Below are 17,729 nucleotides of genomic sequence, written 5' to 3'. Positions count from 1 at the left end.
CTATTGAAAGTGGCATATTCTAATGTAGTTCTTGCTGAACAGCTTTCAGGCTTGATAGAGAGCTGATAAGTCTATCTCATACTAAAATGTTAGTGACTGACAATAGCTCATTGTCCTTTCTTTTCCAAAGACATGTATAATCACCTGCAGAAAACAATGCCTTAATCCAAGCAATTGTATCACTAACAAGGAGAGATCTTAGTAACAGGAGCTTTTTGAGACAGAAGATACTGTTTCTGACGCCTTCCTCCTAGCCATTTCTGGGGCTTATGACCTTGTAGTATTTAGTTGGGTACTTATATGTGAGGCTGGGCCTGAGAGAGACCTTGGGAGACAATCATGCTTTCCAGGCCTGCCCCTGCTACCCATTCTGAACTGTGAACAAAACACAAAACTAACAGGGCCTACTCCTCAACAATAAGAAATTCCAAAGCAATCAAATTAACATTAAAGACCAGGTGCAGTCGTCACCCCTGTAATCCCAGCACTTTGGGAAACCGAGACGTGCGGATCACTTCAGGCCAGGAGTTTCAGACCAGCCTGGCCAACATGGTAACACCCTGTCTGTACTAAAAAGACCACTTTAGTGAAATAAAGGAGCTACAGATTCTCTGTTCATTTGAATGTGGTTTGAGTAAATCAATGACTTTCCCAGGAAGAGATGGGAGGAGAAGGACAAGAGAAATGAGAAGCCCAGCTAAGTTGCCAGCAGGTCTGGCCAACGTGGGGAAGAGATGGAAAATGTAGGTCGATTTAGGTGCACAAGGAGAATGTGCACATGGAAGAGTTTCCAGGGACACCGTGATTCTTTGATAAGCCTAACAACTGTAATCAGTCATTTAAAGGGACAATGAACTTTAACCAGCCCCGGACTATCCAAACATCTTTAATCAGGCATTCCTTTTTGCTATCATTTTCTCTTTTTTCCTGTAAATGTCTCTGCCATGAAAGAAACATTTTATATGGCTTTGAAATTTTTTATTTTTTGTTTTTATTATTTATTTGCTTATTTAGAGAGTAGGTCTCACTGTGTTGCCCAAGCTAGTGTTAAACTCCTCAGCTCAAGCACTCCTCCTGCCTCAGCCTTCCAAGTAGCTGGGATTACAGGAACCAGCCGTCATGTCCTGCCTTGTTTGGCTTTTCTCCCCTGCCCCCAGGAGTTTCTCACTTTGTGGCAAGTTTAAAATAGAACTTTGACCTCTCTTCATAATACATTTTCTGAGAAGGTGCTTTAATAAGTCAAGGAAATTTTCTTTTCTTGAGAAGGTCGCTGGACAAAATAATGATGACAATAAGTTTTGATATGTGTATATCTCTACATGTTTATATTTCATTTTCACATACAAACTCACTAAAGCAATATACATGTATATAATCATGGACAGTCTAAATAAATAATTATAATATTAGTCTCCATAGTTTGAACTTTTCTAAAAAGTTTGATAAAATAATGTTAATGTCAATAACATAATAAAATTTATTACACTAATAATAATTCTAAGTACTTCATATGATTTTGCCTGTTTAATACTCACAATAATTTATTAATAGGTTATTACTATTTCCCTCTTGTTAAAGGTTAGGAAATTGATGCACTGAGAATTTAAATAACTTGCTCAAGGACCTAAAACTATTAAGTGGTAGAGTCAACTTGTAGTGACCACAGAGTTCATCATCTTAACCACATTGCTATATTGCTTCTCAGGATTATTTTAGCAGCATTAACTGTGATATTTGTGATAATCATGAATTATCAAAATTGACACATTTTGATACCGCAGTCAATCTTGGCAAATAAGAATGTGCAGATCTTCAAAAGTGAGTTACTTGTTTGTGTAGATATTATGTATGTTACATTTACTGTACCATGCTTAGAATATTATACTTAGTATTAATATTTAAAACGGTGTTGTTATATCTGATTGGACATCATTTTAGGTAATCAGAGAATACTAATCCATTTTAAATAAGGTGTTCAAAATTTTTACACATTCATCCCACAAACACACCACTTTTGCTTTTTATACATTGTGAAAGCATTTAACTTAAGACCTATAATGGATTTTTAGTTTAATTACAATAAAAATAAAGATGTACTACTCCAAAGAAAGATCTGACTATACTAGTATTAATAGTTTTTAAAAAATCTTAAAATAGGGTTAATTCAACCAGTTATTTCCTATTATTCCAACTCATATTAGTTTCAAAATATTAAACCTCGTAAATTATTAGGTCTACTGTGGAATAAAAATTCGATTATCAAATAACACCTCACTTTTATTTTTGAGACAGAAAATGTGAACTAATATGAAATAAAATGAGAATCAGACAGTTTTTCAATTAATAAAAACTACATTTTCAAACCTATTTTACTGTTATTGCTTCTTAGGGTATGTTCAGAAATATTTCATTTTAGCACAATGGAGAAAGTTAGGGTTTGAAATTTGAAGTTATAAACTTGATGAGGAGATGGAGGCTCATAACTTTCTAAATTTCCTAATTTATAAAATAATAATATTGACATCAAAGATATTATCAGAAAGTTGAAGAAGACCAAAAAGGGTTGAAATCAGTTATCTGTAGAAGAGCCCTTCGAAAAAAGGATGCCTTCCAGGTCAAGAGAAGAAAGCTGGGCTAGAACAAAGAAGAGAGCTAGAGCCTAATTCCCATGACTCATATTAATGTGCCCTAATGAGAAAGTTATGTGAAATCCAGTGGGGTGGATCCATGACACACGCAAGTATGGATCCTAAAGAAGGGGAATTTGCCGTGTGCCTCCAGCATCATCATGCCCCCGCTTGATTGCCCAGTATGAGCTTTCTGGTCCATCTGTGGTGATGTGGTAGCATGCACATAGTAAGGTTTTACGTGTGCATCCCTTCATTCGGCAAATGTTTATTGAGTGCCCACTGTGTGCCAGGCATTGTCTTAGGTGCTTCCTACATACATTAAGTCTCAACCCTTCTGCCTGGCTTCTAAGAACATCCATGATCTGATGCTTATTTTCCAACTCTTTTCCATTATACCCTCAACACTCATAAGTACTTAAGGAAAGCTACCTCCTTTTTGTTTCAGTCGCACGCCAAGTTCCTTCTTACCTCTATGCTGTTGTTCTGCCTACCTGAATTTGTCCTTTATGTTCACCCCCAACTCCCACCTTTTAACCGTAAAGAACTCTTCCATGAAGCCTTTTGTGGGTAATATAGCTCTGTCTCTCCCCATCAATCTTGCTTTTTCTTTTTACAACTAATAATATCTATATGCACAATTTTGCAATTTGCCTCTGTAGCTGAGTTTTAAGTCTTTAAGTAAAGACTGTGTGTTATATTTCTTTGTGTTCTAACCAAAGATCACAGTATCTGCCACATACAAGTTTTTGCTTGTTTGTTTGTTCGTTTTTTTGAAATGGAGTCTCGCTCTGTCGGCAGGCTGGAGTGCAGTGGCGCAATCTGGGCTCACTGCAACCTCCGACTCCCTAGTTCAAGCAATTCGCTTGCCTCAGCCTTCTGAGTAGCTGGGATTGCAGGCACACGCCACCACACCCAGCTAATTTTTGTGTGTTTTTGAGAGACAAGGTTTCACCATGTTGGCCAGCATGGTCTCGATCTCCTGACCTCGTGATCTGCCCGCCTCGACCTCCCAAATTGCTGGGATTGCAGGTGTGAGCCACCCTTTCTGGCCACATACAAGTTTTGAAGCCTATTTGAAGTGTGCCTGGCAGATATTAGGTACCAGGTACCCATTAGTTCTTCAACTTTCATCATATTATTGAGCACAACACTGAGGATTTGAAACACTCCATTTCTTTACTGAGGAACTATAAACCTTGGTTGCTTTTTGAAATTTAAGATTATAATTTGCAACTTTTGTTTTCTAGTGTGGTATGATCTCTGAAACGTTAAACCCTGCTGACATAGCATTATGTCACATAAGCATTACCTGTGACATCACAAGTGAATAATATAGACCTCGTTTTGCCATTAGTTCAGCATGTGCTCCTTTTTCCGCCAGCATTCCATCCTTTAGGGTCACAATCAAATCTGCACTTCGAATAGTAGAAAGTCGGTGTGCTACCACGATTGTAGTCCGACCTTTGCTCGCCTACAGAATAAAATGCATAGAAAATAAATAGACATTAGTAGAAATAACATCCTTTGCATAGTTTAAGAAATCTTTGTTGACCCGGCATGGTTGCTCATGCCTGTAATTCCAGCACTTTGGGAGGCCGAGGAGGGTGGATCACCTGAGGTCACGAGTTAGAGATCAGCCTGGCCAACATGGTAAAACTCCATCTCTACTAAAAATACAAGAATTAGCCAGGCTTGGTTGCGGGCACCTGGAATCCTACCTACTTGGAAGGGTGAGGCAGGAGAATCGCTTGAACCTAGGAGGCAGAGGTTGCAGTGAGCCAAGGTCATGCCATTTCACTCCAGCCTGGGCAACAGGAAACTCCGTCTCAAAAAAGAAGAGAGAAAGAAAAAGAAAGAAAGAAAGAAAGAGAGAGAGAGAGAGAAAGAGAGAGAGAGAGAGAGAAAGAAAGAAAGAAAGAGAAAAGAAAGAAAGAAAAAGAAAGGAGGGAGGGAGGGAAAGAAGAAATCTTTGTTGCAGTATTGTTTTAAATACTCAAGTATCTTATCCTTGGACAGAGAAATTTGGAAACTTTAATAGAATAAGAAGGCCAATAGAAATTAGAATAAAAAGAAAGTCAGAAAGTTAATTGTTTTCATCTTTAAAATGGGGATATTACTTAACTAGTTGGGTACAAATTAAAAGTAATATATATTTTTAACTTTTTTACAAGTATCATTAATATATGGAAAAATGCACATAAGGGTACATACAGATCAGTGCATTTCAAACGGAATTTGCCCGTATCATAGTATCCAGGTCAAGAATCCCATCATTACCAGCACCCACAAGTCCATCTCATGCTCTTTTCAAGTCAGTCGGTTTTTTTTTTTTTTTTTTGAGACGGAGTCTGGCTCTGTCACCCAGGCTGGAGTGCAGTGGCGCAATCTCGGCTCACTGCAAACTCCGTCTCCCGCGTTCACGCCATTCTCCTGCCTCAGCCTCCTGAGTAGCTGGGACTACAGGTGCCCGCCACCACGCCCGGCTATTTATTTTGTTTTATTTTATTTTTATTTTTAGTAGAGACAGGGTTTCACCGTGTTAGCCAGGATGGTCTCGATCTCCTGACCTCGTGATGCACCCGCCTCGGCCTCCCAAAGTGCTGGGATTACAGGCGTGAGCCACCGCGCTCGGCCTCAAGTCACTCTTAGCACTCACCTATACCAACGGTCACCACTATCCCGATTTCTAACAGCATAACTTGTTTTGATTTTCTGGTAATTTATATAAATGAGATTGTGCATTGTATACTCTTCTGTATCTGGCTCTTTTCACTCAACATTATGTTTTTGAGATTCATCCATTTGGTTTCATAGAGTTGCGGATAATTTATTCTTATTGCCACACAGTATTCTATTGCGTGACTATACCACAACTTATTTATCCATTCTATTCCTGATTGACATTTGGATAGTTTTTAAGTTTTTTTTTCCCCCTACTATTTATAGGTTGCTGTAAATGTTTATTTGATGAACATATGTACACAGTTCTAGTGTTATACCTAGGAGAGGAATTGCTGAGTCGTAAAGTGTGTATATGCTCTGCTTCACTAGATTCTGCCAAATAGTTTTTCAAAGTGGTTGCCCTATTTTATAAACCCCCCAATAGTGCAAGAGGGCCATGGTTGCTCTATATTCTGACTAAGACTTGGTTCTTTCTGTCTGATGGGTGAGAACTATCATATTTTTATTTGCATTTTCTCGATGACTAATAAAGTTGAACAACTTTTCAAATGATTAGTGACAATTTGGATATTCTCTCTTGTGAATTGTCCACATTTTTTCTCATTTTTCTATTAGAACTGTATTTTTTTTTCAATTTTCGTGAGTTGTTTATATACTGTAGAAGTGAGAACTTTGTTAAATACCATGTATTACAATGAAAGTTTATGTGATTGTCTTTTCACTCTCTTTCTCTCTCTCTCTTTTTTTTTTGAGATGGAGTTTAGCTCTTGTTGCCCAGGCGGGAGTGCAATGGCATGATCTCAGCTCACTGCAACAGCTGCCTCCCAGGTTCAAGCAATTCTCTCCTGCCTCAGCCTCCAGAGTAGCTGGCATTACAGGCACCTGCCACCATGCCCAGCTAATTTTTTGTATTTTTAGCAGAGATGGGGTTTCACCATGTTGGCCAGGCTGATCTTGAACTCCTGATCTCAGGTGATCCACCCACCTCAGCATCCCAAAGTGCTGGGATTACAGGCGTGAACCACCGTGCCTGGCTTTCTTTTCACTCTCTTAATGGTGTCTTTTCACGAACAGAATTTCAAAATTTTAATGAAGTTCTATTTATCAATTTTTTTTCTTGTACAGTTTATGCTTTTTGTGTAGTTTTAAGAAATCTTTACTCCAAGGTCACACAGATGTTTTTCTATGTTTTACCTTACAATCTTTGTCATTTGCCTTTCATATTTGGATGTGATATGTAACACCTGGGATTAGTTTTTGTATGTGATGCCAAGTAGAAGTCAATGTACATTTTCCCCATAGAGTTAACCAGGTGTCCCGGCAGCGTATTTTGAAGACCATCATTTCCCTACTATAATGCAGAACTGCCTTTACCATAAATCAGGTGACAATTGTTTTGTGTCTGTTTTTGTATTCTATTTGCTATTGGGCTGTTCGGCTTGTCTGTCACTGCACCAATGCTAGGCTGTCTTAACTACTATAGACTTAAAACAGGTATTGAAAACTATTAGTTTACCTCTTCAAGCTTATTCTTCCTCTGAAAGATTTTGTGGACTATTCTTGAGGTAATGTGTTTTTTGTTTTTGTTTTTGTTTTTTTTGTAAATGCCTAGCACAATAACTGACACTTCTGGCACTACAAATTTGCCAGGGAATCAACAATCGACAGCTAGTATTGTTACTATTCATACTATTACTGTGTTACTGCTATTTACTTTTCTTATGCTTATCTATTATAGAGCAGGAAAATGGAACTCAGAAAGTTAAGAAGCTTGTTCAGGGCCTCAACCAGTCACTGGAAGGACTGGTACTAAAACCCAGTGTGGTTTTCCCTCTTCTCTCCACAAAGTCTCTTCATTGCAATAGATAAACTTGACGAAGCAGGTGATAATTTCTTTCAAACTTTTTTCCAAATCTATAAGAGAAGGGAACCTCCCAAAGCATTGGCTATTAAGATTAAATGATAATGTGGAAAAGATATATGATATAATGCTACGTTTAAAAATGCAGGAAAAATATGTATCCTATTATAATTATGTTTTTAAAAAATTTCCCATAAAAAAGACACCTATGTAGAAATATATCAATATACTAATAGTACCTGTTCTTACTTATTGGATCTATGGATTATATTTTTCTCATCTCAGTTTTCCCAATTTTATTTAATGTGCATGTATTGCACTTTGGTTTAAAAGTAAGAAAGCTTTAGAAGGGCATGACTCTTGGCTTAATGCTCTGCTGCTGTCATTCTGGAGTTCTTAATAGTTTTTGAAGAAGAGGCTCTACATTTTCATTTTGTGCTGGACCCCACAAACTACGTAGCTGGTCTTGACCACTGACAGAGGTAAAAAGGATTCAATGTGAGTCTACTTCAGCTGGTTTTTCCCACATACAGATATTAAGGGAGTCATTTAAATAGCGGGACTAGGTAGAAAGAGGGGCAAAGGGTACTTTTATAAATTAAATTAATTAATTAATTATTGAGACAGAGTCTTGCTCTGTCACACAGGCTGGAGTGCAGTGGTGTGATCTCAGCTCACTGCAACCTCCACCTCCCGGGTTCAAGTGATTCTCCTGCCTCAGCCTCCCGAGTAGCTGGAATTACAGGCGTGCACCACCACACCAGGTTAATTTTTGTATTTTTAGTAGAGACAGGGTTTTGCCATTTTGGCCAAGCTGTTCTTGAACTCCTGACCTCAGGTGATCCACCTGCCTCTGCCTGCCAAAGTGCTGGATTACTGGCAAAGGGCAGTATTTTTTGACGGTTAAACATCTATCCAAGTCAGGACAGATGTCAGGACTTTGATAACTGATTTTTAGTCTGATACTAAAAATCAGACTATAATTATTATTCAGCTTCTAAATCTGTATCTTTAATCCCCATTTCCTGTCACAAAAAGTAGGTAGAATGGACAGTTATGCTCCCCTCTAGCAGCCCTACCTGTGCTTCGGAGCTCTTTTCTAAAAGTATATACTGAGATAATATGACTGGGATCAAATTTCACTTTATATTTTTAATTTAAAAGCAAATTACCACACTGCATGAATAGCTGAACAAGTTTTATGAACAACAGACTAAGAAGACTAATGATATAGGAATGAAGTCCACACTGTCTCAATAAAAACTCGTAATACAGTTAATCTGACAAATATCATGATGGATGTAACTAATAATAATTAATACATTACAAGGTAATTAACTACAAAACGGCAAGCAGTATATATAGATTAAGTGTATGACTTTCATAATGACAAATCTAGTGTTCAATAATTTCATCATTTGTGTTTTCTGGAGTTGCAAGTCCTGGGTTTGGATCTTGTTTCTGCCAATTTCTGTCTTGGAGGACTTAGACAAGTTTTTTAACCCCCTAAGTCTTATAGTCTTCATTTGATAATAGGGAAAATTATACGACCTCTATTTTAGAGTTATTGTGCAGATTAATTTTTTGTGGTAAGAACACTTCATGTGAGATCTATCCTCTTAAAATTTTAAGTGTACAATACAATACAGTATTGCCAACTATAGGCACAATGTTGTAGTGTTAATGTCTAGAACTTATTCATCTTACATAAATGAAATGTTATTCCCACTGAACAGCAATTCCCTGTTTCTCTCCCTCCTCAGTCCCTAGCAGCCACCATCCTATTGTCTGCATCTACAAGTCTGACTGTTTTAGACACCTCATTTAAGAGGAATCACGCAGTATTTGTCCTTCTGCGACTGGCTTATTTCACTTAGCATAATGTCATTCAGATTCACCCATGTTGTTCCATATGGACTTCCTCCTTTTTAAAGGCTTATTAATATTTCCTTGTGTAGGTATCATATTTTTCTTTATCTGTTAATCTGTCAATAAATATTTAAGTTGTTTCCATATCTTGGCTGTTAGAAATAATGATGCAATGAGCATGGGAGTGTATATACCTCTTCGAGATACTGACTTCAGTTCTTTTGAATATATATTAGTATATCCAGATTATTGGAATTAACGTGCGTATTCATATACATATGTGTGTGTGTGTGTGTGTAGTAGAATTGCTGGGTCATATGGTAATTCTATTTTTAATTATTTCTGGAACCTCCATACTGTTTTCCATAGAGACTGCAACTTTTTACTTTCCCATCAGTAATATACAAGGGTTCCAATTTTTCCACATCCTCACCAACACTTATTTACTTATTTATTTTTTAACAATAGTCATCCTAATAGGTGTGAGGAGATATCTCATTGTGGTATTGACTTACATTTCCCTGATAACTAGTGATGTCAAGAATCTTTTCACATACTTGTTGGCCATTTGTATGTCTTTTTTGGAGAAATGTCTTTTCAACTTCCTGGCCTATTTTTAAATCAGGTTATTTATTCTTTATTTTTGTTTTTTACTATTGAGTTATAGGAGTTCCTTATATATTTTAGATATTAATCTCTTACCAGATATATGGTTTCCAATTTTTTTTTCCTTTTTGTAGGCTACCTTTTCATTCTGTTGATTATTTCCCTTGTGGTGCAGAGGCTTTTTGTTTGATGTAGTCCTACCTATTTAATTTTGCTTTTGTTGTTTGTGTTTTTGGCATCATATCCGAGAAATAATTGTCAAACTTAATGTCATGAAGCTTTCCCACTACGTTTACTTCTAAGAGTTTTACAGTTTTATTTTAAGTTTTACAGTTTCTTATATTGATATCTTTAACCTATTTTGAGTTGATTTTTGTGTATGGTGCAGATAAAAGTTCAGTTTTCATTCTTTTGCATGTGGACATCCAATTTTCCCAACATCATTTGTTGAATAGACCATCCTTTCCCCATTGTGTACTCTTTGCACCCTTGTCAAAGGTCAGTTGATTATATATGCATACATTTATTTCTGGGCTTTCTATTCTGTCCCATTGGCCTCCATGTTTATTTTTAGGCAAGTACTGTACTGTTTTAATTACTATAACTTTGTAACATATTTTGAAATCAGGAAGTGTGATGCCTTCAGCTTTGTTTTTCTTCTCAAGATTGATTTGGATATTTGATATCTTTTGTGGTTTCTTATTAATTTTAGGGTTAGTTCTTTATTTCTGTAAAATATGCCATTGGGATTTTGATCGAGGTTATACTAAATCTGTAGATTGCTTTGGGTAGTATTGACATTTAACAATATCAAGTCTTCCAGTTCAGGATCATGGGATGTATTTTATTTGTGTCTTCTCTAATTTTTTCATCAATGGTTATAGTTTTCAGTGTACAAGTATTTCAGCTTCTTAAGTTTATTTCTAAGTATTTTATTCTTTTGATACTGTTGCAAATGGGATGTTTTAGTTATTTTTTCAGAAGATTTGTTGTTAACAGAAATGCAACTAATTTTTGTATGTTGATTTTATATCCTGCAACCTTACTGAATTCACTTATTAGTTCTAACAGTTTGTGTGTGTGTGTGTGTAATCTTTAGAGTTTTCAAATTTTAAGATCATATGATCTGCCTACTTTTTTTTTTTCTTATTTGACACTTCTTTTTTCTTTTTCTTGCCTAATTGCCCTGGCTAAGAATTTCAGGACTTTGTTGAATGCAAGTGGTAAGAGGTACTATAGGTGTTTTTGTGTGTTTGTATACCATGAGGCTTATATAAAAACCTTACATTTGTGACAGTCTGTTTTAAGCTGATAGCAACTTAACTTCAATCATTACATATATAGGAACAAACATAAAGGTGACAGATTTCTCCTCAGAAAAAAATGCAAGAAAGGAGACAGTAAGCAACATCTTTAAGGTATTTAAAGAAAAAAAACCCTATAACTTTCAGGCTAAAACTCTATATCAAGGAAATAAATTTTTCAAAACTAAAGGTGAAACAAAAACATATGACAGCTGAAATTATTCATCAGTAGTGGGACTGTGCTACATTAAAGGTTTCAGGTAAAAGGAATCGATGGAAATATGGATATACACAAAAGAATGAAGAACACTGGAAATTGTAACTCCATAGTGCATGGAGAAAAATGTAATTTTTTCTTATTACCTATTTAAATTTTTTAAAAAACTAATGATTAATTTTAAAAGTTACAATGTGGCATGGAGTTTATAACATATGTAGAAGTAAGATGTCTAATCGCAATAGCTTAAAGGCCAAAAAGGGAGAAATGGAAGTATGCTAATTCATGCTTTTATACTACACATGAAATGATATAATATCACTTGAAGGTAGATTGTCTTAAGTTAAATGTGTACACCATAAACTCTAAAGCCATCACTGAAATATCAAAGTTCTATAAATAAGCTCACAAAAGAGATAAAACAAAATCATAAAAAGTACTCACTTAATCCAAATGAAGACAGAAAATGAGTAAAGCAGAAACCAAGAATCGATGGAAAAAAGAAAACAAGTAGCAAGGTGACTGATTTAATTTAATAATATTACTATCAATCATCAGATTAAATGTAAATGGTCTAAACACTCCAATTAAAAGTCAGAGATTTTCAGTTTGAATACAAAAGCAAGACCCAACTACGTGTCATCTGTCAGTAACACATTTTAAATATAAAGAAACAAAGAGGTTAAGACTAAAAGGATAAAAAACTCATACCATGCTAACACAGAGTAAAAGAAAAATGGAGTGGCTATGTTAATATTAGATAAAGCAGATTAAAGTGAAAAGGATATAACCAAAGTAAATAAGTTTATTTCCTAATGAATAAGGGCTCGATTCATCAAGAGAACATAACAATCCTAAATATTTATGTGTGTAATAACACAGCTCTAAAATATATGACACCAAAATATGTACAATTACAGGAATAAATCTAAAAGTTACAGTAATAGTTGAAGAATTAAATACCCTTCTCTCAGTAACTGATAGAACAAGTAGACCATAAGGACAAGGAAGAGTTGAATAATACTATCAACCAACTCAACACAATTGACATTTATAGAACACTTCATCCAACAATAGCAAAATGCACATTATTTTCAAGAGTACACAAAACATTTACTGAGAGACCATAATCTGTGCCATAAAACAAGTCTTAATAAACTTACTTGTATTCAAGTCATACATGAATACTCCCTGACCGTAATGCAATTAAATTAGAAATCAATACAGAAAAAATATCTGGAAAATACTCCCATACTGAAACCAAATAAAATTTTTCAAGTAAATGACTTCATATGTAACTTAAGAAACAAGAAAAAGAAGGGCAAGTTAAACTCAAAAGAAAAAGAAAAAATGGAAGAAAAGAAATAAAAATCAAAGCAGAAACCAATTAAATACAAAAGAGAAGAATAAACTCAAAGACAGACAAATACATCAATATGACACAATGGAGTCAACAGTCTGGAAAACAACTCACACATATATGAACAACTGATTTTTTACAAAGGTGCAAAGAAAAATCAGTGTAGAAAACATAATTTTTTCAACAAATTTTACAGGACCAACTGGAAGTCTATATGCAAAACAAACAAACAAACAAAAGGAACCTTAAACTGTACCTTATATCACATATAATAATTAACTCAAAATGTAAAAACTACAACTATAATACCTTCAGAAGAAAACAGAGGAAAGTCTTTGTGACCTTAAATTCGGCAAATATTTGTTTCTTTCTTTCTTTTAAAATTTTATTTTACTTTAAGTTCCTGGATACATGTTCAGAACTGGAAGGTTTGTTACATAGATAAATGTGTGCCATGGAGGTTTGCTGCACCTATCAACCTGTCACCTGGGTATTAAGCCCCACACTCATTAGCTATTTGTCCTGATGCTCTCCCTCCCCTCATCCTGCCGACAGGCCACAGTGTGTGTTGTTCAAAGATTTCTTAAATATGACACCAAAACCTTGATTTGTAAAAGAAAAAAAACCTAATAAATTAAACCTCAAAATTAAAAATTCCTGGCCTTTGGAAGACACACTTAAGACAATAGAAAGCCAAGCTGTAGAATCAGGAGAAATATTATCTAATCCTATATCTGATAAAATACTTGTATCCAGAAATATAAAGAATTCTCAAAACCCAGTAATAAGAAAACAAACAACTCAGTATAAAATGGGCTAAAGATTTGAACAGACACTTTAACAAAGAAAAAAATATGGATGGTTAATAAGCACATAAAAATGCTTAACATCAGCAGTCATCAGGATAATGCAAATTAAAATGACAATGGGAAACTACTACACATTTCTTCAGATGGCTGAAATTAAAATAAATGACCATATGAAGTGTGGGCAAGCTGTGGAGTAGCTGGAATTTTAATATATCTCTTGTAGAAATGTAAAAGAAAAACAGTTTGGCACTTAACTATAAAGTAAAAAGTATACCTACCATAAGATTCAGCCATTTAAATCCCAGGTATTTACTCAAGAGAAATAAAAGCACATGTCTATACAAAGACTTGCATATGAATGTTTAGAACAGCTTTATCTGTAATATCCCAAAACTGAAAACAAACCTAGTAATTCAAATGAGCATCTATACCAATTAGTTTAAATTGTGGCATAGTCATAAATAGAATACCATTTATCAATAAAAAGAAACAAACTATTGATGCATTCTACAACATGGATGAGTCTCAAAATAATTATGCTGAATGAAAGACGCCAGACCTAACAGAATACATATGATATTGCTCCCTTTATATAAAGTTCTAGAAAATACAAACTAATCTCTAGTGGCAGTAAGCAAATCAGTGGTTGCCAAGGATCAGGGGAGGAGGGCTGGAGAGGGTCAGGGTGAAATGGTTTCAAAAGTCATGTGAAAAGTATGGCTGACTATCTAGATTTTGGTGTACATATACGCCAAAATTTTTCCAATCATATGTTTTAATATGTACAGTTTCTTATATTCAATGAAACCTCAAAAAACTGTTAAAAACAAAAATCAAAGTCAAACAAAAGAAGCAAATACATTCAGCAGCCCAGTTGGTCATTCTAAAGTTCTGCAGGAATCCTGAATGAGACTGAGACATTTTAATGAATGCCCTGCAAAAAGAATGACAAAGTGGATTGGGGACAACTGTGATATAGAGTTGTAGACAGGCAGATTTCGGTATTTTTAACTGGAAATTAATTATCAGCATATGTAAGTTTCTATGGGTCATTTTTATGGTATAACCTACTCTACAGTAGAAGAGAGTTATACTAAGCACTAACATGCTTAGTGCTTTCTTTATTTTCTGATATTGTCAAGTTTATGAATATTTTATTAAACTAATGAGTGACTGATACATGGGGAACAGGTTTTTATTGCTTGCTTCTTGCTTTTCTTTTTTTCTTTTTTTTTCAGATGGAATTTCGCTCTTGTTGCCCGGGCTGGAGTGCAATGGCACAATCTCGGCTCACTGCAACCTCCGCCACCCGGGTTCAAGCGATTCTCCTGCCTCAGCCTCCCGAGTAGCTGGGATTACAGGCATGTGCCACCACGCCCGCCTAATTTTGTATTTTTAGTAGAGACATGGTTTCTCCGTGTTGGTCAGGCTGGTCTCAAACTCCCGACCTCAGGTGATCCGCCCACCTTGGTCTCCCAAAGTGCTGGGATTACAAGCGTGAGCCACCGCACCTGGCCAGCTTGCTTCTTGTTTTTCTCAGTCTCGCATATACTTTGGTGTGGTAATTCTAAGCCTCGCTTATACAGCACACCCTTATGAATAGTAAAGCAAAATTGGTTAAAAATGTGAGTAGTTTTTTTTAAGTAAACACTGAGTTCCCACTCACTGCCTTCCAGAAGGTTGCCTCAGTTGGATTTGGGGCTCATTGGTGACATGTGCTCAATGATGTAGTGCTGTTAACATCAACCTTCTTTTTTTTTTCTTTTTTTTTTAGAATAGTTTTAGACTTACAGAAAAATTGCAAAGATAGTGCAGGAAGCTTCCATGTACCCTGCACACAATATCCCCCAGTTCTAACATCTTACACTTCTATGATGCATTTGCCACAACTACTGAACCACTATTGACACATCATTATCTAAACTCCATATTTGATTCAGATTTCTCTAATTTTCAACTCACGTACTTTTTCTGTTCTAGGATCCCCATCCCTGAATATCCCAGTACATTTGGTCATCATGTCGCCTTAGGCTCCTCTTGGCTGTTACAGTCTCTCAGATTGTCCTTGTTTTTGATAAACTTGATAGTTTTAAAGAACACTGGTTAGATGTTTTGTAGAATATCTCAATTTGGGTTCGTCTGATTTGTCTTCCTTTTTACAGGTAAGATATTCAGCCTATGCTGATACCACTCCTCTCTTTCACACTTTAAGTTTGAATTCTATTCTGGGTCTTGGAGACCTGGGACTTGCCTACAGCCCTTTAAAAGAGAGTCCCAGAACGCTGTTGTTGGGTTGGTATGTATTAGAAACCTGACAACCGCGAAGGCAAAAACACTCAGGCACCTAGCCTACTGGCTCATATTTATTTAATAAATCTCCTATTTATTCTGTTTCCTCAAAGTTACGAATGTTATTTTCCAAAAGCAAACAGATCTCAAATCTTACTCATGAAGTCACATGATGTGACCCATTAGCTCAATGATTTCACAATACTCTCCAACAGTTCTCAAATTAATGTGTATGGAATTTAATTAGAAAATATAAAAGAGAGCATTAACACGTCACAGTCTAAGGAGAATTTGAGAGGACAGAATATAAAGTCAAACAATTAAAAGGTTGCAACTAGAAAAGGTCTGAGAATTCCATGTATCCTTCTGTGCACAGAATCAGAATCACAGGGTTTCCTGATACAGGTTTATATTGTTAGAGACCTTCTTTTCTTCACAGGGGATTCACTTCACAGGTGTTTTAATATATATCTCTTCTCATATTTATTTACTTATCAAGCATTACATCTGTGTCATCTTTACTTTGCCAGGCTCCTGGCCTAAACTATAAACATTTGATTAAGGTAGATATTATGTTACTATTTAACTTATTATAGCATGAATTTGTATCTGAGTGCATCAAATGAATCACAGAAATATCTAATAACTTAAAAGGGAAAAAACTATGCCTCAGAGGTCCATAAAATGGGCCTACATGTACTGTACATATTCAAGGTACTATCAAGTGTACTAGAAAAATACATCTCTACTAGATCATTCCTGTGACCTAAAACTGATATACTCCTCATAGTGAACAACAACAAAATATTCAACAGTAATTGCTTCAGACTTAAAACACAGAAGAGATTTTGGCAGCCAAAGCCTGCTAAAAAACTGATCAGGAAAATTTGAGCTGATGCTGTCTTTTAGCCAGAATTAGTGTAAAGATTAGGGAGATAGTGCAATTCATACCACTGTGGTTCCAGATACCTCAACGTAGATAGTGTGGTAGATTATCATTACGTCTTTGTTGTATTATTTTTTTCTAGAAAATGCAATATTGAAAGAATTTCCTAGTATCTCCTCTCCTACTTCACAGATTACACAAAGCTAAAAGCCAAACAATTAGGTATTTGACCAAACAAAGGTCACCAGGAAGACAGGTCTCTACTTGACACTTTGCTGACATTTTTCAGATTACTTTACAATTCCATGCACAGCCATACATCACCAGGTCATTATCTTGGACTTTGAAAAAGAGGGTGCTTTAAAACATCCCTCCCAGAATTGCTAGGCAGAGATACGGACCTGAGGAGATCAGCTAGATTCTCACCAGAGATGGTTATGGGACTTGCCGTAAACATAGAGGGCAGCAGGAAAAGAAAGGAAAATAATACAAAGCCTCGAGCATTTGAGAGGGTCCATTACCAGGCATAATACAGTTTCTGGGAAAGCGTGTCAGCACAGAGAGTTCTAGTAACCTGGGGGCAAGTGTGGCATAGAAAACCTAGGAGAACACAAGTTCCCACTCACTGCCTTCCAAAAGGTTGCCTCAGTTGGATTTGGGGCTCATCGGTGACATGTACTCCATGATGTAGTGCTGTTATCGTCAACCTTTTTTTTTTTTTGAGACGGAGTTTCACTCTTGTTGCCCAGGCTGGAGTGCAATGGCGAGATCTCGGCTCACTACAACCTCCACCTCCTGGGTTCAAGCGATTCTCCTGCCACAGCCTCTCGAGTAGCTGGGATTGCACGCATGTGCCACCACGCCCAGCTAATTTTTGTATTTTTAATAGAGACAGGGTTTCTCCATGTTGGTCAGGCTGGTCTCAAACTCCTGACCTTAGGTGATCCGCCTGTCTCTGCCTTCCAAAGTTCTGGGATTACAGGCATGAGCCACCACGCCTGGCCCAACTTTTTTTTTTTTTTTTTAACCTGCAAAATCCTTTCAGCAAATAGAAGCTCATCTGAAAGCTTGTATATCTATATCTATATGTATGTATGTATGTATGTATGTATGTATGTATCTATCTATCTATCTATCTATCTATCTATCTATCTATCTATCTATCTATCTATCTATCCATCTCTATCTCATCCAGATAAATGGATCACTGCATTGC

The 17,729-nt window shown here is 36.1% G+C and overlaps 1 protein-coding gene across 1 annotated transcript in view; it reads right to left on the bottom strand.

Moving 5' to 3' along the window:
* The window catches only part of ABCB5 (ATP binding cassette subfamily B member 5), a 130,891-nt gene that overhangs the window by 70,153 nt on the left and 43,009 nt on the right, over nt 1-17,729 (bottom strand). Inside the window, exon 14 of the mRNA XM_009452745.4 lies at nt 3,940-4,101. Coding sequence (XP_009451020.4) covers nt 3,940-4,101 — 162 coding nt within the window. The remainder of the gene's footprint in view (nt 1-3,939; nt 4,102-17,729) is intronic.

The sequence above is a fragment of the Pan troglodytes genome, chromosome 6 (genome assembly GCF_028858775.2).
Source record: "Pan troglodytes isolate AG18354 chromosome 6, NHGRI_mPanTro3-v2.0_pri, whole genome shotgun sequence".
NCBI lineage: Eukaryota > Metazoa > Chordata > Mammalia > Primates > Hominidae > Pan > Pan troglodytes.
Note: the sequence above shows the minus strand (reverse complement) of the source record. Positions and strands in the feature narration are given on the sequence as shown.